Source organism: Prionailurus viverrinus, chromosome C1 (assembly GCF_022837055.1).
Source record: "Prionailurus viverrinus isolate Anna chromosome C1, UM_Priviv_1.0, whole genome shotgun sequence".
Classification (NCBI taxonomy): domain Eukaryota; kingdom Metazoa; phylum Chordata; class Mammalia; order Carnivora; family Felidae; genus Prionailurus; species Prionailurus viverrinus.
In genome coordinates, this window is record NC_062568.1 from 13345741 (window position 1) to 13366763 (window position 21023).

Genomic DNA, 21023 nt, shown 5'->3' on the forward strand with positions numbered 1-21023 from the left:
TTCTGGCCTCAGCCTCTATGCTAGCTGGGGGGAGCCTCCTGCCAGGGCCCTGGAGAAAATTCCAGCATTGCTAATAGGCACCCCAGGACCCACATCGACGTCAGCACATGGGGGTGAGCATGGGGGGGAGGGAGAAAAGAAGCTTCAATCTCAGGAGCAGGAGATGCCAGCCCTGCCCTTGCCTTCCCCTCCCTGGTGATTCAGGGACGCAGTGCCCTTCCCTAGGGAACAGTTCAGCCTAGCAAAGGCAGGGCCCCTGTTTACTCAGCAGAGTAGACAGGAAGTGGCAGCTGGATACTGCCACACCAAGTGGCCTCATTAATCATTAACCATGTGTGAGCTAGAACCATCTGGGAGAAACTGTGGGCCACAAGGCTGCCACCTCCACTCCCCTTGCCCCCAGGCTGAGGCTGGGAGACCTGTTATGTTGTTGTCCCAAAGCTTCCTCAGATGTCTCCACCCAGGAGCCCTTGCCTGGCAAACCGGCTGGGCTGCTTTGACTCAGCTACCCACTCCTGGGAATGAAGGAAAGAATTGAGTGTGCTTCTAGGAAGCCCTGGTCCCAGTTCTTAGCACAGAGGCCAGCTCAATCCAGAACAGGTTTAAGTGTTTGACCAAGGCAAGCTAGGAGAACTGCCCGCTCCTGGCTAGCCAGATGTAAGGTAAGGATACCTGCCTCCTCACGTGGAATAACGAAGTCCCACCACCCTTCGCTACACCAGTGTCTCTTCCCAGTCTGTTCCCTTGGAAACGGCAGCCAGACCTTGGGCCCCTGGCACCTCTTCTCACTCCAGGAACAATGAGACTAAGATCCACACCAAGCTGCTTTCACTTTATTCTTCTTTTTATACATTCTTTTGCTCCCAGATGTGGAGGCAGACCATGATGTAAGCTCAGCAGTCCTGCTCAGAACCTGTCTCGATTCTATCAGTTTCCCTTTCCCCATTCCCCAACCCTGTCCACCGCAACTCAGTCTGTCCCCCTGTTCAGTTGTTGCTCTTTGAGATAAGCGAGCAGAAGCAGAGACAGAAGACTGAGTTGACTGTCCCCACCCACCTGCCCCCAACTGCAAGACAGCAGTCCTGGAGAGAACACGTGGAGATTCTAATAAGGGGATGGGATCCTCCTTCCAAGGCCCGGGGGCCACCTCAACATGGCCACTGGTTTGTTCAGATTTGGGTGGTGTGCTGGCCCAAAGCCGGGGGTTGCAGTGCCTCCAGCTGACTGAGAAGGAGATGAATGGGAGGACGCTGCTGGGGGTCTACAGTCATCATGGAGGCCAAGAGCTGCCGCAGTGCTGAAGAATGCCTGTGGAAGGAGGCGGACAGGGTGACCAGACAGTCCTCGTTCCCTGTGCGAAGGTTCCAACTCCACTAATGTCTGGGAGCAGTCTGAAATGTTTGGTGGCCCTTTTATTGCTTACCTGGGACTGTGCGGGATGCTTAGTTGGTTCTGCACGGCAAGGGCCACACTGTCACCCTTCTGGAACACCATGTCATATGGGCCCTCCCCAAACATCATGGCATATAGCACACAGCCTAGGGACTGAGCACAACTTGGTTATTCTTTGACAGGGGACCAATGGGGGGGATACCTCTCCTCTTAATTCTGTAGTGAAATGTGACTGCATAAGCTAAAAAGATTATGCTGACCTCAGCCACATGACACCAAACCAGGGTCCAGAGAAATCACCAGGTAGCTGGAGGCTTCTGTACCCCTCGTTTAGCCACTGCCTTCAGGCCTGACATTTAGCTGTACTCACTCTGTTCAAAGAGCGGGATTATACCACTTCCTGAGCAACTGAGTACGGTGTCAGTGACAGCTCCCAGGAAGGAAGTCGAGGGGGATGGGGACACATACAGTTCCTGGGGCCCCATGCACTCGAAAACAAAGACCTGCCTCTCTACTTGACAGCAGGTACAGAGTAGCATTCCTCTCCCCGCCATACTCCCGCCCACATGTTCCTCACCCAGACATCGGTCCGCTCATCGATGACACAGTGGCTCTGCACAGAGAAGAGCTCCGGGGCCCGGTAGGAGATGGTGCATCTCTGGGCTGCCCAATCCTGGAACAGTGGCCCCACAACTCAAAAGTGGGGCACAGGTCATAGTCATGTGACCAAATTGGGGCACACACCAGAAGAAGTTGCGGATGGGGAACAGGAGGGCAAAGGAGCCGGACGCTCTGTTACCTGCAGGGCCAGAGCCTGGCGGGAGCCCTCCACATGGATGCAAGCTTGATTCATGGAGCCCAAGTCCATTAAAACCGGTTGCCCCTCATCTCCAAGCAAGATATTGGTAGGCTTCAGGTCCCTGTAGGGAAGTAGAAATGGCCCATGAGCATCCCTGGACAGGGAGGCTGGAATCCCTGAGGGCAAAAGAATCATGGGGATTGTTCCTTGGGAGGAGAGCAGAGACCTCTTGATCCTCTTGGGGAGGCTCTTCCTTTCTGCCCCGTAAATACGCACGGCCCTCCCACTGACCTGTGGGCATAACCTCTGGCATGAATGGCCTCAAGGCCTCTGCAGATACCGAGCAGCAGCTGAAGGATTTGATCTTCAGTCAAGAAGTTGCCTTTGTCCTTCAGCCTTTCTATCTCATTCCACAGCGTACCCCTCTGCAACACAAGTTTTCCCACAGTTGGAGATGTTTTCTGAGCCTCTGATCCCGGACCCTGATCCCTTCCCTGTGTCACAGCCTATCAACTCTTTCACTGCACGCACTATACACCTCACATTCCCACCTGGGTTCCTCTAAACCCCAAATCTGAAGTGGTCAAACCCAGGACATGACGTCTGCTTCCTAACATGCTTGACTACTCACACAGCCCTTGGTAGATGGCTTTGTTGCAAGCCCCTCCATTGCCAGGAGACTTTCTGACCTTGAAGAAGGGTAGCAGCAGCCAGGCTTCATGTTTGGTGCCCCGCTCTTTCAGACAATAAGCCACAAGGCGAAGGACGTTGGGGTGATGGAAGAGGCGATGCATGTCTGCTTCTCGTTGGGCCTCCTCCCGATCCTGCTGCTCGTGACACAGGATCCGCTTCAGGGCGTAGAAGTGTCCATCGTGTAACCCCTCCACTAGGTCCACATAGCTGAACCCACTGTGGGCCAAAGGGGTCAGTGAAGGACCACGGTCATCTCCCATACTGCTAGGGATTCCCTGGAGGGAAGAAGTGGGGGGGGGGGTATCTTTCCCAGTTGGCAAAAACCCTCCCAAGATGTGGCTTCAAGAGGAGTGTGACGATTTTACACTTTGGGCTCAAGAGCAGGAACACAGTAATCTCTGAGGTGCTTTGATCATAAGGCAGTGCTCTGCACATGACAAACGCTCCATAAATATTAAATGAGTAACACTCAACATTTATCAAGTGCTGTGAACCAGTCACTGGGTGAGATGTTTTATATGCATTATCTCATTTAATTCTTACAACTCCATCAGTGACCAAAAAAAAAAAAAAAATTATCTCCATTAAGCAGATGAAGAAACCATAGGTTTTCAAGGTCACACAAGGCGGATCCAGGAGGCCTGGCTCCAGAATCCAGTTTTGACTATCGTGTCGCTAGGCTCTGACAGGTGACCTAAAGGATATGTTAAGAGGATACTTCTATGTCCCTATCTTGTGCAGACTGCTGTCCTTCAATCGCCATAACGCTGGGGACTACTAGCTAAGTGATTTCCAAACACTCACCCCTCCCCCAGTTTCTGGATGAAGAGGTAGCGCTTATTGTCAATGATGACAGTTCCCCGAGAGCAGACACACAGCGCGTGGCCCATAGTGTCTCAGTCATCCTCCTCAAGGGCGGTCTGAGGCTGCCGAAGGCTTCGTCCAGGTTGAGTGGGCTCCTCCAGGGGATGCGCTGGGGGCCCAGCGGATCATGCTGGAAGGAAAAAAACGGCAGAGTCGTGGGTCAGGGACAATCCAGACGACCCCTGAAGTACCAGGAGAGCTGGGGCCCAGGTCCCGGAACGTAGAGAAAACGGGTCCTGGCGACGCCAACTCCAAGAAGGTTGGAGTCAGGTGCCTTAAAGCCTCCGGCCACACAGCGACTACCAGGCCGCTTCTTCCAACCCCAGCCCACCTTGGAGAGGCCCCCGCTCCCACGGCCATCGGGCCGCCACGGCAGGGCAGAGGGTAGTTCCGGGGGGTGCGAGGGCCCAGCCCACCTCCAGAAGGGCCCACCCCCGGCCTCGGCGCGCAGAGCCCGGGGAGAGTCAGCCCCGGATCCCCACTGACCTGGCTCGGGCTGGAGAGAGACGCGGGAGACCGGAAGAAGTGAGTACGTCATCATTCCGCGCCGGCGTAACGGCCCGCGGTAGCCTAGCAACCGCTGGGCGTATGGATGATGTGGGGGCCAGAAGCAGAGAGGCCGGGGGCGGGCTAAGCCTGGGGTAGGACGGGTCCCAGGACCCGGGTGAAGGTGCCACACCTGGCCTTCAGTAGTGGTCAAGACGCAGGCACTTACGCCAAACGGGAGCAAAGCCGGGCTCGGCCCGAGGCCCCCAGGACTTCCATCTCCCAATGCCGGAGGTAGGAGGCTGACTACAGTCCAGCCGCGAGGGGCGGTTCTGGGGTGGGTGCTGGCGGCCTGGACCTCTACGTCTCTGATCAGTACAACCTTGGGGCTCTGGCCTGTATCCCACCACTCTAATTTCAGTGGTTAAGAGCTTGGGCTTTTGAACCAGACTAGGTTCTAAATCTTGTCTTAACAGCTTAGTTACTAGCTGTGTGACCTCGGACGACTTACTTAACCTCTCAGAGCCTCGGTTTCCCTAAATGGTAACAAGGTATAATAGTACCCAAAGTTAAGTGCACGTACTGTGGGGCCAGAATGCCTAGTTCAAATCCCATCTCTGCTAAACTAGTTATGTGACCTTAAACAGGCTATTTAAATTTTCTCTCAATTTCTTCATCTGTAAAATGGAAATGAGACTTATCTACTGCGCAGAGTTTTTTGAAGATTAAATGAGATGTAAAGTGCTGAGCACAATATCTGACACACAGCCCTTAGTGTCAGTAAACAGAAATTACTATTATTTTTATTATCATTTTATTTATTTTATCCTGGTCCTTACATCCCAGGCTTGGGACTGTGAAGGCAGGAGTCTTGGAAATTCACAAATCCCCAAGTCTTGGCCCCAAGTTGTCCTTGGCATCTCTTGCACAGGCAGGCAGGGATAAATTGGAGAGCAGTGCACATCCAAAGAAGACGGGATGACCGAGATGGTTTCTTACTGAAACGGGGCCACCAGGAAAAAAGATCCCTCTTATAACCTGTTCCCCACTTTCACACCACTGGGAAGATCTGGTTTCTCTTGGTTCTGAACCTGTTTTTGCCCCCTGGTTCTGACATTCTTTCATCTAGATTTAACCTGCTATGTGCCAGGCCTTGTACTAGAAGCTGAGGATTCAAGGTGGACAAGGTACTCTTCACCCTCAGGGAGCTCAGTTTAGTAGAACAGTGCTTCTCAATCTTGGATGTCTTTAGAATCGCCTGGGAATCTTGTTAAAGTACAAATTCTGATTCTGTAGGTCTGAGGTAGGACCTGAGACTCTGCATTTCTAACAAGCTCCCAGGTGACGCTGATGAAGCTGATTCAAGATGTAGAGGATTTTACAAACTAGTAGAGTAGTGGGTGGACAAGGCCAGGCTGATCGCCTGGCAACTAGAGGTGGTCTCCGCCCCCTTGCTCGCTGAGGTTCCCTCCCAGGAATCCGCCACGTGACAGTCGGACCGCCCTCTCTGACTAGAGGAGCCGTGTTAGCGCCATGGCTCCCAAGAAGCCGCCCTGCCTTCCTTCCCTGCTGTTGCCACTTCTGACGCTGCTGCTGCCCCAGGTAAAATGACAGAATTGAATCAGCAGGCTGGGTGCTGCTGCCCCAGGTAGAATGACAGGATTGAATCAGGCTGGGTGCGGTGAAACGGGATCAGATCTAGCCCAGGAGAGAAAGAAAGTGAAAAGTAACCCAACAATGGGCAGGGCTAGTTCCATCTCCAACGCAGACACCGATCCCCCTGCCAACTCCAGACCTCTGCTGAGCATAATCTCTCCCTTTGCAGGCAGACACTCGGTCGTTCATAGTGGATCGGGAAAATGACAGATTCCTCCTGGATGGGGCCCCATTCCGCTACGTGTCCGGCAGCCTGCACTACTTTCGGGTACCACGGGTGCTTTGGGCAGACCGGCTCTTGAAGATGCGAATGAGTGGCCTCAACGCTGTACAGTTGTAAGAAGTGCTCAGGAGAGCCATGGAGGGTGGGATTTTATTCTTCCTACCACCCACTTAAGAAGGGTGTTGGGACAGATAGACTGGCTGGGTATGAGAGCTCCAGGGCTTCCAGGCCTAGGGTGGGAAAGGGTGGGCCAGGACCGCCTACCAACCGCTTCCTGGAGAGTCCGTGCAAGGCCCAATCCCTTAAGCCTCTCCAGCACCGCCCTGCCTCGGGCCCTGTTAACCTCTTTCTTTCTCAGTTATGTGCCCTGGAACTACCATGAGCCAGAGCCTGGGGTCTATAACTTTAATGGCAGCCGGGACCTCACTGCATTTCTGAATGAGGCATCTATAGCAGACCTGTTGGTCATACTCAGACCAGGACCTTACATCTGTGCAGAGTGGGAGATGGTGAGTTAGGAGAAGGGCCACTCGTGCTCTTCCCGGACTCCTCCCATCTGCCCGCACTGCGGCGCTATACACAACATCCTCCCTTCTTACCTCCGCTACTTCACTCCCAAACAACAAAACCTGTTGTCTTTATGTTTGTCTCAGGGGGGTCTCCCAGCCTGGTTGCTTCGAAAGCCTGAAATCCAACTGAGAACCTCAGATCCAGGTGAGTTGAGACAAGATTTTTAGCACAGAAAACAGCAAACAACAGCAACAAAACGGGTCGTTGGGTGCCCAAAACAGAAGAGACCATCCCCAAACTGGAGATCATTCATGCAGATATTTGAGTGTTCCCTTCATGCCCAACAAGATGCTAGAAACTGGGGAACCAGACAGACCCAGTCCCTGTGCAATGGAGCTTATGGTGAAAGAAACAGATTGTTAAAAAACCAAAACCTGTAAGATTATTGCAAGCTGTATAAATACTACACAAGAAAACAGACAAGGAATTGCGATCGTGAATAACAGAGAAGGCCTGTTGGGGCACCTGGGGGGCTCAGTTGGTTAAACTTCGACTTCGGCTCAGGTCATGATCTCACAGTTTGTGAGTTCAAGCCCCATGTCAGGCTCTGTGCTGACAGTTCAGAGCCTGGAACCTGCTTCAGATTCTGTGTCTCCCTCTCTCTCTCTGCCCCTCCCCTGCTCATGCTCTTTCTCTCTCAAAAGTAAACATTAAAAAAAATTAAAAACCGAGAACACCTGTTTTTGGTAGGGAAGTCTGAAGTTCTGAAGGCTCTTCTGAAATGATGACATTTCACTTGACTCCAGGGAAGGGAAAGCTCTGGTCATATAAAGAGTGAGGTGAGAATGACCAGGTAGAAGAAACAGTATATTCAAATGCACAGAGATGGGAAAGAACATGGCATGGTTGAGGCCAGCTTGGCTGGGGCATAGGGAGAGAGGAATGTGCTGTGAAATTGGAGATAGATAGGGAATGTTAATAAAGGACCTTGTAGGCCATTGTAAGGGGTTTGCATTGTATCCTAAGCAGAGTAGAAAGCCACTGAAAGAGCTTAACGAGACATAAACCATTGAAAGAGCTTCTTAAAGAGACATATTGATTTGTTTTCAGATTACTTGAGCCTGAGTGTGGAGAATGGAGGGAGGGGAACAAGGATAGAGGTGGAAAAACTAATTGGGAGACTCTGGCTGTAGTTGAGGAGGCAGGCGTTGGCTCCTGGACTCAGGTGACGGTGGCGGAGATGGGAAGAGGGCAGAATTGAGATACAAGTTGGGGATCAAAATCACCAGGACTGATTGATAGATTTTGTTGGGAAGGGGAAGAGTAGGGGCAGGGGGTAGGGTCTGGAAAGAAAGGAATCCAGCTTTCTGGCTAGTCAAGATGGCGGTGCCATTACTGACATAGGAAAGATGGAAGAGACTAGGGGTGGCAAAGGACCACCTTTTTGGAGGAAGAGCAGTTCTTCTGATCATGTTAAATTTTTATCATATCACACTCAAGTGAGGATGTTAAGCCACGGGCTGCGTGAGTGTGGAGCTCATGAGGAGGTCTGAGCTAGAGGTAAATTTGGGATTCACCAGTCTAAAGATGGCACTTAGATCCACAGATACTGGGCCATTGCCTGGGGAAAGAGCATAGGGAGAGACAAGAACTCATGATCAACTCTGAAATGCCCACTATTTCAAGGAGTTTGGATTTTCAGGTGTAAATAGGAATTCCATCATCAGAGCAAGGGAGTGATTTTATCTGATTTATATCTTTTAAAAAGATCACTCTGGGAGCACGAGTGGTTCAGTTGGTTAAGCTTCTGACTTCAGCTCAGAGTTCATGAGTTTGAGCTCCGTGTCGGGCTCTGTGCTAACAGCTCAGAGCCTGGAGCCTTCTTCAGGTTCTGTGTCTCCCTCTCTCTGCCCCTTCCCTGCTCATGCTCTCCCTCTCTCCCCCTCTCTCAAAAATAAACATTAAAAAAAAAAAGGATCACTCTGGTAAAATTGCTTCGTATCTGCTGGGGACCTTCCAGGCACTTCACTTCATAGGGTGCTGAAGAGCTTTACGCCCCTTCTAGCAATTCCTCTGACTTCAGCTGACTATGAAATGCATTTGAAATGACAAAGTAGTGATGGGACACCAACATGCAATGTCCATTGTTCTCAAGAAAGCTAGCAACCTCTTCACTGCTGAATCCACGGTCCCTCTGTAGGCCTCCGTTCTTTGAAATGCATTCTTCTCTCAGCTTCCAAAATACCACCTTTATCTGGTCCCCCCCCCCTTCCCCCCACATCCCAGCCTTGCTGACCCTTCCTTCTTAGTCTCTTGCTGGTTCTTCTCCCTTTCTGTTTCCTCTAAATGCTGGGGTGTTTCAGGGCTCAGTCCTGGGATGCTTCTCTTTTCTGTGTGTTTCCTTAGACAATCTCATCCATTCTCATGGCTTTTGATCCCAACTAATAGTTAATGACTCTGAAATATGTATCTCCAGTTCCAGGACTCTCCCTTGGCCTCTGAAAACATATATCTGGTTGCATGTTTGGAGATCTAAGGCATAATGATACAATTAAGCTTCCGGTATGGCCTCTCCAACGAGCTGTTCCTACCATCTCGCCTCAGTTCATAACAACTCCATTTTGCAACTGATCAGGCTATAAACACTATGGTATTTGTTACACCTTTTTCTCATATTCAACCTATCAGAAAGTCCTGCAAATATATTGAATATACTGACTTCAACTACTTTTCATCACCCCCACTGGTCCAAGCTGCCTCTCCCACCTGGACTACTTGAATAGGTTCCTTATTGCTTCCCCTTCTTTGCCCTCACCCCTTATAGTCTGTTCTCAATGCAAATATAAGTTTAAACATATATCTCAGATCATGTCATTTCTCTACTTAAATCTAATAGGTTCTCATCTCATTCAGAATATGAACCATGGACTCCTTAAAATGGCCTATTAGGTCCTACCTAATTGGCCCAGTCACCTACCTGACACCTACTCTTTCCCTTATTGTTCACACTGGCTTCACTGGCTGTTTTTCAGACTCACCAGGCACATTCCTGCCTTGAGGCCTTTGCACTCGGTGCTCCCTCAGTCTTCGTGCAGAATCACCTTGTCCGTGATGCCTTCCCTGGGCTACGCTCTAAAATTTAAGCTCCCCTTCTTCCATATATATTTTTCTTCCTTCTTCCATGTATATCCTTCTTCCATATATATTATTTTGTTGTTGGCACTAACACACTATACATTTTGGCTATTTATTTATTGTCTGCCTTCCTCACTGGAAAGGAAATTCGACAAGGGCAGTGATTTTGGTCTATTTTGTTGTACTCTGTATCCCTAACACCTGAGCATTATTTGGCGTATAGTAAGCACCCATAAATACTTGTTGGATGAGATTTAATATACGCTTGGATTAAAGGAGGCAGTCAAACCTGGGCACCCTTTATACAGGAAACAAAATGTAAAGGGGTTCAGTGTCTTAATGCAAAAATATCCTCCAACACATCTTTTGTTGACTCCACCTTTGAGAGTCTGCTACCTGCTAGGCATTGTCCCCAGCGATAGGATGCAGCAAATGAACCTGACAGACTAGGTTCCTGCTCACTGTGGGGGAGAGAGACTGTCGGGAAACAATTATAGAAGTAAATGCCTAATTATAATTTGTTACATGCTTGAAAAAGAAGTATGAGGTGATCTGAGAGTGTGTAACAGACATCTGCCCTCATCTGGGATATCCGAGGTTTTCCTGAGGAAGTGAAATAAGTTAAGATCTTAAGCTTGCATTGGAGTTAGCTGGATAAAGGACGGTGGGGAGAAAGTGTCAGGCAGAGTGAAGTGAAGTGAAGACCCTGAGGGTGAATCAACAAAAATCACAAACAGGAGTTGAGGATGATACCTAAGGCGTGATACCTAATACAGCGATGTTTCAATTAATGACTCAAATCACTTGGATCGTCAGTTACATTAGGGTGCAGGTCAGAGAGTCTGCATTTCTGTGAATTCCCATGCTACTTCACAGCCCTCGCAAGTATACACTTGCATCCATATGATGCATTTAACATTTTTCTTACGTTTAAAAACTAAATTTACAAGAAACACTGCTTCAGGGGTTCCTATGCCCAGATGTCCTTGCCATACAAGTACATAAGAGGGTTTCAGACTCACTGCTTCTCAGATTTATTTGCAGACAAGTGGGATGCCAACTGCCCAGGGTTCGGGCATCACTGAAGTTGCTGGCATAGATACTAAGGGTGGGGGCTATGGAGGCGGTGGTGTCCTAATGAGCAGAGCACTGCTCCTTCCTTTAGACTTTCTTGCCGCAGTGGACTCCTGGTTCAAGGTCTTGCTGCCCAAGTTATATCCATGGCTCTACCACAATGGGGGCAACATCATTAGCATTCAGGTACAAGTGACTGGGTACAAACTGTCTGGGTAAGGGGAAGGAGGAGCCAGGGGTCCTAACCCTCACCGCATGGCCAAGTTCCACTTTTCCTTTTCCTTGGCAGGTGGAGAATGAATATGGTAGCTACAAAGCCTGTGACTTCACCTACATGAGACACTTGGCTGGGCTCTTCCGTGCGCTGCTAGGAGACAGGATCTTGCTCTTCACCACAGATGGGCCTGAAGGACTCAAATGTGGCTCCCTCCAGGGACTCTATACCACTGTAGATTTTGGGCCAGGTCTCCTGAGCAAGGGTTAGGAGTGGAGTCTGGGGAAGGGGCACCTCTTCTGTGTTTATCGTTCACCTTTTGCCTCCTCTCTGCAGCTGACAACATGACCGAAATCTTTGCCCTGCTTCGGAAATATGAACCCCATGGGCCATTGGTGAGGAGCTGGAGGGGATGACAGTCAAAACAAGAGTCAGGGTTTGGAATGGGTCAAGCTCAGTTTCCCATTTCATTTATGGTATCTTCCACTTCACCTTCTAGGTGAACTCTGAATACTACACAGGCTGGCTGGATTACTGGGGCCAGAATCACTCCACACGATCCATTTCAGCTGTAACCAAAGGTCTAGAGAACATGCTGAAGTTGGGAGCCAGCGTGAACATGTAACTGGAGACACGGGCCAACATGAAGCTATAACGGGTATTGGGGATGAAAATGAAGATTCAATGGGTCAGCTTTTGCCTTTCCCCCACCTTCCCCCCCTCTTCAGGTACATGTTCCATGGAGGTACCAACTTCGGATACTGGAATGGTGAGTCCAGATGGTCCCTGGGGTAGAAGCAGGGACGTGTCAAGGAATTAGATTATGAGGTCTAGAAGCTGGATATGGCCACCCCTGTCCCCTCTGATGGCAAACTTCTCGGCATGAATTTCGTTGCTTAGTGCCTATTATTTGAGAGATATTGAATTAATGAAATTAATTTGACCCCAGGTGCTGATGAGAAGGGACGCTTTCTTCCAATTACTACCAGCTATGACTATGATGCACCAATATCTGAAGCCGGGGACCCTACACCTAAGCTTTTTGCTCTTCGAAATGTCATCAGCAAGGTGCCCTACCACTTCATTAAGTGCCAAAGACTTTTATTAATTTGGGGAAAAGGAGTACTTAAATTGTTTGTAACGGGATCCCATAAATCACTGGTTGTTGTCTGGGCCACATAGCCTCACAGAAGCATTTCCCACCCACCCAAATGGGGACTATTTGGGAAGATACACACAAGTGTGTGCACAATTACAGGATCTTCATGACCCCATGAAGCCCTTCCCTGGACCCCAGGTTAAGATCCCTGTGCGGGGTTTTGGAATAGGGGTTGTGTGGTTTTCCTATGGCTCCTGAGAGAATTTGGGCTCAGTTCCAGGAAATTCCCTTGGGACCTTTACCTCCCCCCAGCCCTAAGATGATGCTCGGACCTTTGACCCTGCACCTGGTAAGCTCTTCCCCATCTTTTCTCTGATCCTACCTCTTTATTCTCTATAAATGGCCTAGCCTATCCTGCCCTCTATTCTGAAACTTCCCCTTTGTTCTAATACCTTTCCCTTTTTCTAATAGGATGGGTATCTGCTGTCTTTCCTGGACATCCTTTGTCCCCACGGGCCCATCCGTTCAATCTTGCCCATGACCTTTGAGGCTGTCAAACAGGTAAGGCATAATCCCACATCCAGTAGGAATGGCAACCTTCCTCAACAGCTGTAGCCAAAGGTTCTCTGAGCTGCACATCTTCCCCACAGTGTCCCCTCTTACCTCTCAGTTCATCTTAAGTACTTAAGTACTTAACTTTTCCACACCCAGGACCACGGCTTTATGTTGTACCGGACCTATCTGACCCATACTGTTTCTGAGCCAACACAGTTGTGGGTGCCTAACAATGGAGTCCATGACCGTGCCTATGTGATGGTAGATGGGGTAAGAAACTTGTGAGCCCATCTCCTCTCTCCTTCCCAGCACCTTTAGCCTTAAGGTCCCCTTATCTACCTTTTCCCATTGTCTGCCCACATTTGCAGGGGGCCCAGGGATAAGCTGGGATGAGGAAGAATTTGGCTGAGGCTAAGGTTCCAGAATGGATGGGTAACTGACAGGCCACATTCTCTTTGCTCCCCAGATACAGGTGCTAACGTAGCTTCCTGTGTCATGGCCACGAGCTAGATGTGGAGCCCTTCCGCTCACAGATCTTTTTATCCACAGGTGTTTCAGGGTGTCTTGGAACGAAACATGAAACACCAACTATTTTTGATGGGGAAAATGGGGGCCAAACTGGACATCCTGCTGGAGAACATGGGGAGGCTCAGTTTTGGGTCCAACAGCAGTGACTTCAAGGTGAGCTAGCTTTGCCCACCCCCTTCTCCTCCATACTCTTACTGACCAAAGTCCCTTGGAAAGATAGGGGCCTAATGAAAGATAGACAAGAGCCATGTGCTTAGGAGTTAGGCAGCAAAGTAGTCACTTGTGGGGCTCTAGACATGGCCAACAGTTATATCCCAGGGCTTGATTAGGGACAGTTTGGCCTTAAGAGCTTAACGAATGATGAATTTTCATTTGTCTTCTTCACAGGGCCTATTAGAGCCACCAGTTCTGGGACAAACAGCCCTTACCCAGTGGCTGATGTTCCCTCTGAAAGTTGATAAACTTGTAAAGTGGTGGTTTCCCCTCCCGTTGCTGAGAAGTTCACACCCTCAAGCTCCCTCTGGCCCCACCTTCTACTCCACAACATTTTCAATTTTAGGAGAAGGCGGGGACACTTTCCTCTTTCTACCTGGATGGACCAAGGTATTGCTGACAGTGGGGTTGGGGTCAAGGTGATGAGAGGAAAATCATGGAAGAAGGGGCAGCAGAAATTCCTCTGATTAGAAACCCCAAAGGGCATGATTCTACGCCCTTGATAGCTGACCCTTTATTTTCTTCTCTCTTTGCCAGGGCCAAGTCTGGATCAATGGGTTTAACTTGGGCCGGTACTGGACAAGGCAGGGGCCACAACAGACCCTCTACGTGCCAAGACCCCTGCTGTTTTCTAGGGGAGCCCTCAACAAAATCACATTGCTAGAGCTAGAAAACGTGCCTTCTGAGCCCCAAATCCAGTTTCTGGATAGGCCTATCCTCAATAGCACCTTGCATAAGACATACATCTATTCCCTCTCAGCTGATACACAAAGTCCCTCTGAACCAATGGAGTTAAGTGGGCACTGAAAGAAAGGTAACCCTTAGGCCTGGGACACGGAGTGGGTAGGATCCCTTGGTGCTGGCCCCGGTGACCACGTGGAACCAAAGGTCACAAGGCCTGAATGCGAGTACAAGTGCAGTTTCCTTGCCAGACTTTATTATGATTAAAGTTCCAGAGACAGTACCAGCTCCACACACCTCTGTGGCCCTGTCTTTGCCCTGGTTCCTGAGTGTCCTCCCTAATCTTCCAAACACTCTGGTTTCATGGGAAAGAAGAAGCCTAAGGCTAGCATGAATGCACCCTCTCAAGGCCCAGAGTCAGCCCCAGGCACAGCCCTAAGAGATCAGGAAGAGGGCTTTCCAGCCTGGCAGCGATGATCCCGGAGGCAGCGTGTGGAGCAGAAAGAGAAGTCGAGATAGTGAAAGGGAATGAGGCCTTGGAGGGATGTCCCACAACTCCAGCAGCGTCTGGACAAGAAGAACACAAAGGGCTGACCAGGTACCCCAGAAACTTTCCGATCCAAGCTCTCCCCTTTCCCTCCTGCCATTTCTGGTTTGGCTCCAGAGGGTTCCCAGAACATCTCAAGTCCCCTCAACAGCCTGAGTTCTCTGCAAGCACGCATTCTGCGTGCCCCAACACAGCCCACCCATTACGCCTGCCCCTGCAGGCTGAGCACTTACTGAGCACTGACGGCTGCAGAGCCTGGGGCCTGAGGGGTGGGGGCTCCCAGCTGGGCAGCCAGCCTGCGCTCTGCAGCCAGGGCTCTCTGCGGGGAAGAGAAGTCTTGTTAAGGACAAGGCCCCAGTGGTGGATGGGATGCTCCAGAAGTGACAGCGGCACACTGGGAAGGGGTCGGACCTCTCAGGAGGTCTCAGCTGTGGAAGAGAGAACCACCAGCCTCACCTTCTCCCGATCGCTGAGGGCGGCAAAGCGCCGCCGCTCTTCTTGTTCCCGCGCCTCCTGCTCCCGCTGCTGCAGCTGCTGTTTTTCCCGTTGCCGCCGGGCAGCCTTCTCCCTTTTCCGCAGAGCCTGCTGTGCCTCCATTTCTGGCGTCAGGGGCCCTGGCACCTGGAGAATTTCCAGGGAGGGGTAAGGTAAGACCCATACACGCTATCTTTGGGGAAACTAGAAGAACGTGGAAAAGATCTAGCCAGGGTCTGTGATGGCTTCCTACTCTGCTGCTGCTTCTTTTCCAGCTCACCTGAGCCTTGCTGTAATCATAAGCATCTGGATTCTTCTCCATGAACCTTCGGAACTCATTACGTGTTGACTTGTCAGCTGCGACTGTATATGGCGGCCGGGCCCTGGAGTCCCTAGGTGCAAACCGCCCCCACAAAAAAAATGGGTTCAGCTCGCTTCTTACATCTCCCAACCTCACCCAGACAGATGAAGGGGATACTGTGAAGTAGCCAGTACCACCATTAGCCTCCAGATGATCCTCTCTATACCCTAAAGGGCTCGGCTTGGGGACCCTTACTTACTGCACAGTAGGGTCAGCACCCGCCTCCAGCAGCAGGTGAACCACTGAGCCTCTCCCAGCTGCAGCTGCCGCATGCAGGAGCGTGAAGCCGCTGGAGCCCAAGGGGGCACTGAGCAGAGACAGAACTCCAGGGTCTATGGGGCCGGCAGCTAGCTGGAGTTTCAACATCCCAACATCTCCGGCTCGGCAAGCAGCTAGAAGCATGTCCCAGAGCTCTGCCTGATCGGGGGTCTTGGCCTCATCCAGAGAAGGCCCCACAGGGGCTGCCCGTCCCTGGGTGGACTGTGAGAAGGCCTCATCTCCTTGAGTTTGCTGGGGAAGAGCCTCCAGGTCTCGGCTTCTCTCCTTCTTTTTATTCCTTTTCCTCCTCCTCCGCTTTGGCAATACCTCAAACTCCCGAAGATCCAGGGTCCCCACTGCCAACTCTACTAGCTCCAACTCCACCTGGAAGCTGTCCTCTCCCTCCGACCCTGAACCTGGGGAAAAATATGACATGTGAGGTCCGTCCAAAGAGATGATACAGAGGGTGGAAGTATGTGGGCTGGCCCAGATGCTATAAGTGTACATAAAAAGGTAATTCAGATGATCTTGAAATTAAATTAAGTATTTGTAGTTTGTCAGCCAAGACCAAGTAGCACATCAAAGGCTGAATCCGTTAGTATCACATGCAGAAATGGAACTCTCAGCTCAGACAAGGACAGACCCAGCAGGAGCTATGGAGGAACAAGCGTCCTTAGACTCTCCCCTTGAGCAGCCTTAGGATGGTACATAACAGAGTAGAGCATGGGAGCAGTGACAGCCACACAGACTAAGAGTCTGCAGCCGGGAAAGCAGGCCTTAGCTCCAAACCACACCATCCGGTAAGACAGGTCAATTATGTAAGGTTTATGCAACACAAGCGTCTATTTCATGTACTATTTCGTGTTTTCTAAGTACTGAGGATACATCCATGAACAAAAGAGAACAGGAAATTTGGAAAGGTCACAAAACACGTCTCTGTAACTGCTACCACATACCCCTTATCATAACAGACTTGTGTGTGTGTATAACGGTGTGTGTGTTGTGTAAGGGCTCATCTATAAAGAAGGAAGTGGGGCGCCTGGGTGGTTCAGTCGGTTAAGCATCCGACTCTTGATATCAGCTCAGGTCTTAATCTCAGGGTGGTGAGTTCAAGCCCTGCATCGGGCTCTGTACTGGGCGTGGAGCCTACTTAAAAAAAAAAAGAAGGAAGTGACAGTAGGAGATCTGACTGCATTTCCAGGATAGACACCCAGATAGAGATTGGACAGTTGCCAGATGGCGCTCAAACCCTGTTTGGGAGACTCCTCGTTCTGCCCAAGTGCCTCATTTTCATCACTGGAGACCTTTCTTTCTGCCTCGATAGCCTTCTTCTCTCTCATGGTCTTCCAGTGTGTCCGAGGTGAGTCCAACCTGACTGTCTCCCGGGGGTCTTCTTCTGCCATAAAACAAAAGATGTTACTCAAGTTTAGCTGAAGAGAAGCCATTCCAGGTTTCTCTCAATGAAGATGCTGTCTGGATGTACAAATGAGAACCAAGGCTTGGGCTGGAAAGTACAGGAAGATCTAGGGAGTCTGGGGATCTAGAAAGAAGGCTCACCGTGGACATGCAAGGTGGTCAGCTTATGGAGCACACGCTGTAGCTCCCGGAAGGTGGGTCTGCGGGTAGCGAGGGGGATATCCCAAAGCCGGGGATCCCCCCGTTGCAGGGGTGCGCCAGGGCCTCCGAAGAACAAGGACCGGCCAGAGCGGGGGGCACGTAGCAGTATTGTCCCAGCCTCCCCCAGTGCTTTAGCCCAGCCCGGCCCTGCCAGCAGGTCACGAACATCCTAGAAAAAAGAGTAAGTCAGGCCAGTGTATCTTCACTTGCTGTTTTCAAATCTCCAACCAAAAAATGGCCCACAGATGACGTGTAAGGGATGGGAAGTAGAAGGTAACACAGGGGAAGGAAGAATGAGAAGGCTAAGGTTCTTGGGGATCCATCCCTAGTCTACCCTCGCCTATGCAGAAATAACGAAGACTGGGAGGATACGGGAGTCCCTCCCTTGGAGTATCTGCCAAGTTGAGAGGGGTAAACAGTAGATCAGCGGACCACCAGATCTGGGACGCCTAACTCACCTTATATAACGTGGCTTCATTATAGCGCCTCAGGTTGGCTCCGGCAGAACGAGAAGCCGCACCCCGGGCATCCCGAACTCCCTGGGCCGTGCCCCGCTTGGCCCGCACCGTGTAGCGGTGAAAGGTCTTGTGTGTCACCACGTCTCTTCTGTAGACAACACGGACTCAGTACTGGAAACTAGCCCGTACTCCCAGGCTAACCGGGTCCATTCCATCCTTACACCCACGCAGCACCCTCTCACCCCTGAAAAATGGCACCAGCAAAGTGCCCAGCCGCAGCCATGAGCACCACACAGTATCCGGGACCTCCGTTTTGCAGGTTCTGTAGCAGCAGTTCTGGTTCTTCTGGGGACACCTGGATGACAGAGGGACAGCACAAACCTATCTGTTGCATTCACTGAGAGTAAGAAACTAAGTGCCAGGGCTAAGTGTTTCACCTGCACTATCTCATTTCATATAACCATCCTGAGGCTTGTCTCCATTTTACAAGTCAGGAAATTTGAAGCTTGTAGAGGTAGTCAAGATCAAGTGGCAGAATGACAATTCAAACCTAGATTGGTCTGTTTCCAAACTTAACTCCATTACACCCGACCCCAGATTCAGGCCAATTCAATCCAAGACTGTGCTGTCAATTGTGACCCCACATGCAACCGGAAGAAAGAGAAAAAAGTAAGAAATGGACTGGGTTCAGGGGAAATCTAGGCTGAGTGTCCAAAAGGCTGCAGTTGACCACACAACCTGCGCTGCCACTTGCCTGGCGAGGGCCCAGGACACAGCGGTAGGCATCAAGGAACTGGCCCCGGGCATTCTGGAAAAGAACCCGATGGGGGTGGAAGCCTTGGGCTCTGGTGGGCTTCTCATACTCTGCCCTCTCCTCATCCAGAATCTGCAAGCCCTCTTCACTGGCTGAGTCTGAATCTTCTGATCCTGAGATGCTGGAAAGATCTCCTGAAAACATGAGGTGCACAAGTTTGGCGTTCCATCTTTGACCTTTCCACAGGCTCCTAAACTAGAGCCCTCCTCCACCCCCACGTCCTACTCAACACAGGTCTACCAGCCATCACCTGTGGAACTCTGCTTTTCAAAGTCCAGGGCAGACAGGAGAGGCTTGTCCTTGAGACGTTGCTTTAGGTTAAACCGATGCCAGTCAAGCTTATAATGTTCCCTCTGGTAGGAAGCAAAGGGGGAGGCTGAATGTGGAAATATGCCCCCCTCTGGCCCTTTATGGTACCCATCACCAGTAACAGAACTCCAGGAAGTGTGTTGGATAACACCAACAGCCTTACTCAAAACGTAAACCTTGATTAAAGATAAATCATACGTCTACCTCTCCTCACCCACCATTATACTTTTGCTTCCACCATTTACCTCTGCACCTGGCCTTACCTGTTCCTGGTGGTTGTGGAAGGTCTGGTCACAAGTTGAACAAAATAACTTTTCTGAAATATCCAGCAGACCCTGGAGTTTTCTTTCTGGGCTTGCGCTCTCCCCTGAACCTAAATAAGGGGAGGGCAATTAGAGGTGGAAAGGGAGCCCAAATCTGCACCTGGAATCACATTCACTGTCTAATATACAAAGGGGGATACAAAAGAAAAGCATCTTTTCCTCCAAAGAATTTATAATCTAGTAATAATGAAATAAATGGCACAGTAATCACCTGATACAATACGTTTCTGAAAAGAAGTATGTAAGGTGAATATATATCAAACACTAAATTAACTAAAGGGATTACCTAGAGGAATCCTGCAGAAAATAATTTTTGGCAACATTAAAATCATGTTTGCAAAAACCACTTCTCAAATGCCCTTTAAATAGCTTTACGTTTCCAATTACAGTCCGGTTTTTAAAAAACATGCTCAAGAAAAAACAGCCAAAGACAAACTAATGTTGTAAAAAAAAAAAAAAAAAAAAAAGTTTTACATTGGGGCGCCTGGGTGGCTCAGTCAGTTAAAATCCGACTCCTGATTTTGGCTCAGGTCATGATCTCATGGTTGGTGAGTTCCAGCCCTGCCTTGGGCTCTGCGCTTCCAGCCCCACTTCTGCTTGGGGGTCTCTGTCTCCCAATCTCTCTGCCCTTCCCCCATTCACTCTCTCTCTCAGAAATAAACATTTAAAAATTTTTTGCTCTATATTCAACAAGAACGAGTAATTTAATTGGGATCCAGTTAAATTTGAACTCTATCTAGGAATTCTGAAGTGATTTTGCAGGCAGTGCTTGTAAACGTGACCTGATACAAACAATGGCAAGAGGTTGGTTTGGAGACAATCCAGGCGTCTGTGTTGGAAACAACCCAGAGATTGAGTGAATCTAAGATAAATTTTATCCATAGAAAGACGTAAACAAGGGCTCTTAAACTGGGGAATATCAATAAGAACGTGTTCCCTGGAGGAGCAATAAGCTCTAAAGAGCGTGTCACGTTCCTCATGGGTCCTCCCCAAACCTTCCCAGATACCTGGACAGGAAGTCTGCAGAGCTTGGGCCAGAGCCTCCCCAGAAGGGTGGCTCACCAAGTTCAGGCCCTGAAGGACCGGAGCATCCGCGTTGAGGTCAAACAGGGAGACCAACGTAGGAACCTGGGCTGCAGCTGAAACTGGCGACATAGCTGAGCAGAAATGATTTAGGAGCGGCTCTTGGAGCAGAAAGCGGGGAACAGAAACAGAGCTCCCCAGAGAGAGAGAGAGAGATCCTACCGCCCCGTCTCCTGCCTACCTGACTTGGTCTCCCCAACGCCGCAAGGCACTTCGGGCCTCACTCTGGTACCAGCAGTCCGCTCTGCAGGTTAATACGTGACCCCAACCCGTTTTCTCAACCCCCCAGTCCCGAACCACACAGAGTGAAAGGGGAGCATGCAGCTCCCAAATCGAGTCCAATAGAGCTACAATCCCTAATCGACCGCTCCTCGTTACCCGTGCAATGAACTCCAGCAATGACTAAACCGCGTGTACTCGCCCCCGCCCTCAGCAGCTGCACCAAAGGTCCTGGGAACCGAGCCGCATGTTCGTCTTCAATTCCAAGCCCGGATTTCTGCAACATCACAACAATCTCGTCACTACGGAGCAGCGAAGGGGACAAATGGCGTCGCCCGCAACTCAGCCCCGCCCCACATAGGGCGCACTATTGGTCTTTGTACTGTCCAAGACCCACCTCGATCCTTTAGTCCCGCCTGCGAAGCCGAGAATTGGCCG

At 50.4% G+C, this 21023-nt stretch overlaps 3 protein-coding genes across 16 annotated transcripts; 1 reads left to right on the forward strand and 2 right to left on the reverse strand.

Annotated features, from left to right (window-relative positions):
* Positions 1–811: 811 nt before the first annotated feature.
* STK16 (serine/threonine kinase 16) lies at positions 812–4335 on the reverse strand. 5 transcript variants are annotated; one of them, XM_047871342.1, is made up of 8 exons: positions 4235–4335; positions 3689–3878; positions 2881–3100; positions 2483–2616; positions 2192–2312; positions 1970–2065; positions 1424–1545; positions 812–1308 (listed from the first exon to the last, which is right to left on the reverse strand). In XM_047871342.1, the coding sequence occupies exons 2-8, from the start codon at positions 3772–3774 to the stop codon at positions 1170–1172; spliced, it is 918 nt and encodes a 305-aa protein (XP_047727298.1). In that variant the 5' UTR covers positions 3775–3878; positions 4235–4335; the 3' UTR covers positions 812–1169. The 5 variants fall into 5 exon arrangements, with proteins under 5 accessions (XP_047727298.1, XP_047727299.1, XP_047727300.1 ...); XM_047871343.1 differs by lacking the exon at positions 4235–4335 and adding an exon at positions 4165–4230; XM_047871344.1 differs by lacking the exon at positions 4235–4335 and adding an exon at positions 4080–4202.
* Positions 4336–4356: 21 nt separating this feature from the next.
* GLB1L (galactosidase beta 1 like) lies at positions 4357–14405 on the forward strand. 5 transcript variants are annotated; one of them, XM_047871335.1, is made up of 17 exons: positions 4360–4528; positions 5698–5836; positions 6060–6226; positions 6472–6622; positions 6767–6827; positions 10924–11018; positions 11122–11296; positions 11383–11441; positions 11546–11667; positions 11775–11815; positions 11996–12114; positions 12420–12494; positions 12617–12706; positions 12857–12970; positions 13250–13381; positions 13616–13831; positions 13979–14405. In XM_047871335.1, the coding sequence occupies exons 2-17, from the start codon at positions 5768–5770 to the stop codon at positions 14246–14248; spliced, it is 1956 nt and encodes a 651-aa protein (XP_047727291.1). In that variant the 5' UTR covers positions 4360–4528; positions 5698–5767; the 3' UTR covers positions 14249–14405. The 5 variants fall into 5 exon arrangements, with proteins under 5 accessions (XP_047727294.1, XP_047727293.1, XP_047727292.1 ...); XM_047871334.1 differs by having other exon boundaries at positions 5710–5836; XM_047871338.1 differs by lacking the exon at positions 13616–13831 and having other exon boundaries at positions 4357–4528; positions 5710–5836.
* Positions 11562–20894, reverse strand: ANKZF1 (ankyrin repeat and zinc finger peptidyl tRNA hydrolase 1). 6 transcript variants are annotated; one of them, XM_047871327.1, is made up of 14 exons: positions 20745–20893; positions 20291–20440; positions 19224–19333; positions 18902–19004; positions 18592–18785; positions 18080–18192; positions 17838–17985; positions 17320–17548; positions 17012–17158; positions 15704–16178; positions 15424–15535; positions 15126–15290; positions 14903–14988; positions 14359–14689 (listed from the first exon to the last, which is right to left on the reverse strand). In XM_047871327.1, the coding sequence occupies exons 1-14, from the start codon at positions 20869–20871 to the stop codon at positions 14566–14568; spliced, it is 2283 nt and encodes a 760-aa protein (XP_047727283.1). In that variant the 5' UTR covers positions 20872–20893; the 3' UTR covers positions 14359–14565. The 6 variants fall into 6 exon arrangements, with proteins under 6 accessions (XP_047727286.1, XP_047727283.1, XP_047727285.1 ...); XM_047871329.1 differs by having other exon boundaries at positions 20548–20881; XM_047871330.1 differs by lacking the exons at positions 14359–14689; positions 14903–14988 and adding an exon at positions 11562–11695 and having other exon boundaries at positions 20745–20894.
* Between the last annotated feature and the right edge of the window lie 129 nt (positions 20895–21023).

Bases quoted from the DNA above. Each gene is read 5' to 3' on its own strand.
- ANKZF1 (XM_047871327.1), bottom strand. From the start codon at position 20,871: ATGTTGCAGAAATCCGGGCTTGGAATTGAAGACGAACATGCGGCTCGG. The intron at 15,536-15,703 runs GTAAGTAAGGGT...GTTTGCACCTAG, and splicing joins GGTGCTGACCCTACTGTGCA to GGACTCCAGGGCCCGGCCGC. The intron at 14,690-14,902 runs GTAAGTGCTCAG...CTTCTTGTCCAG, and splicing joins TCTGCAGCCGTCAGTGCTCA to ACGCTGCTGGAGTTGTGGGA.
- GLB1L (XM_047871335.1), top strand. From the start codon at position 5,768: ATGGCTCCCAAGAAGCCGCCCTGCCTTCCTTCCCTGCTGTTGCCACTT. The intron at 11,442-11,545 runs GTGAGGAGCTGG...TTCACCTTCTAG, and splicing joins ATGAACCCCATGGGCCATTG to GTGAACTCTGAATACTACAC. The intron at 12,495-12,616 runs GTAAGCTCTTCC...TTTTTCTAATAG, and splicing joins GACCTTTGACCCTGCACCTG to GATGGGTATCTGCTGTCTTT.
- STK16 (XM_047871342.1), bottom strand. From the start codon at position 3,774: ATGGGCCACGCGCTGTGTGTCTGCTCTCGGGGAACTGTCATCATTGAC. The intron at 2,313-2,482 runs GTCAGTGGGAGG...ACTTCCCTACAG, and splicing joins GCCAGAGGTTATGCCCACAG to GGACCTGAAGCCTACCAATA. The intron at 1,309-1,423 runs GTAAGCAATAAA...CTCCTTCCACAG, and splicing joins AGCATCCCGCACAGTCCCAG to GCATTCTTCAGCACTGCGGC.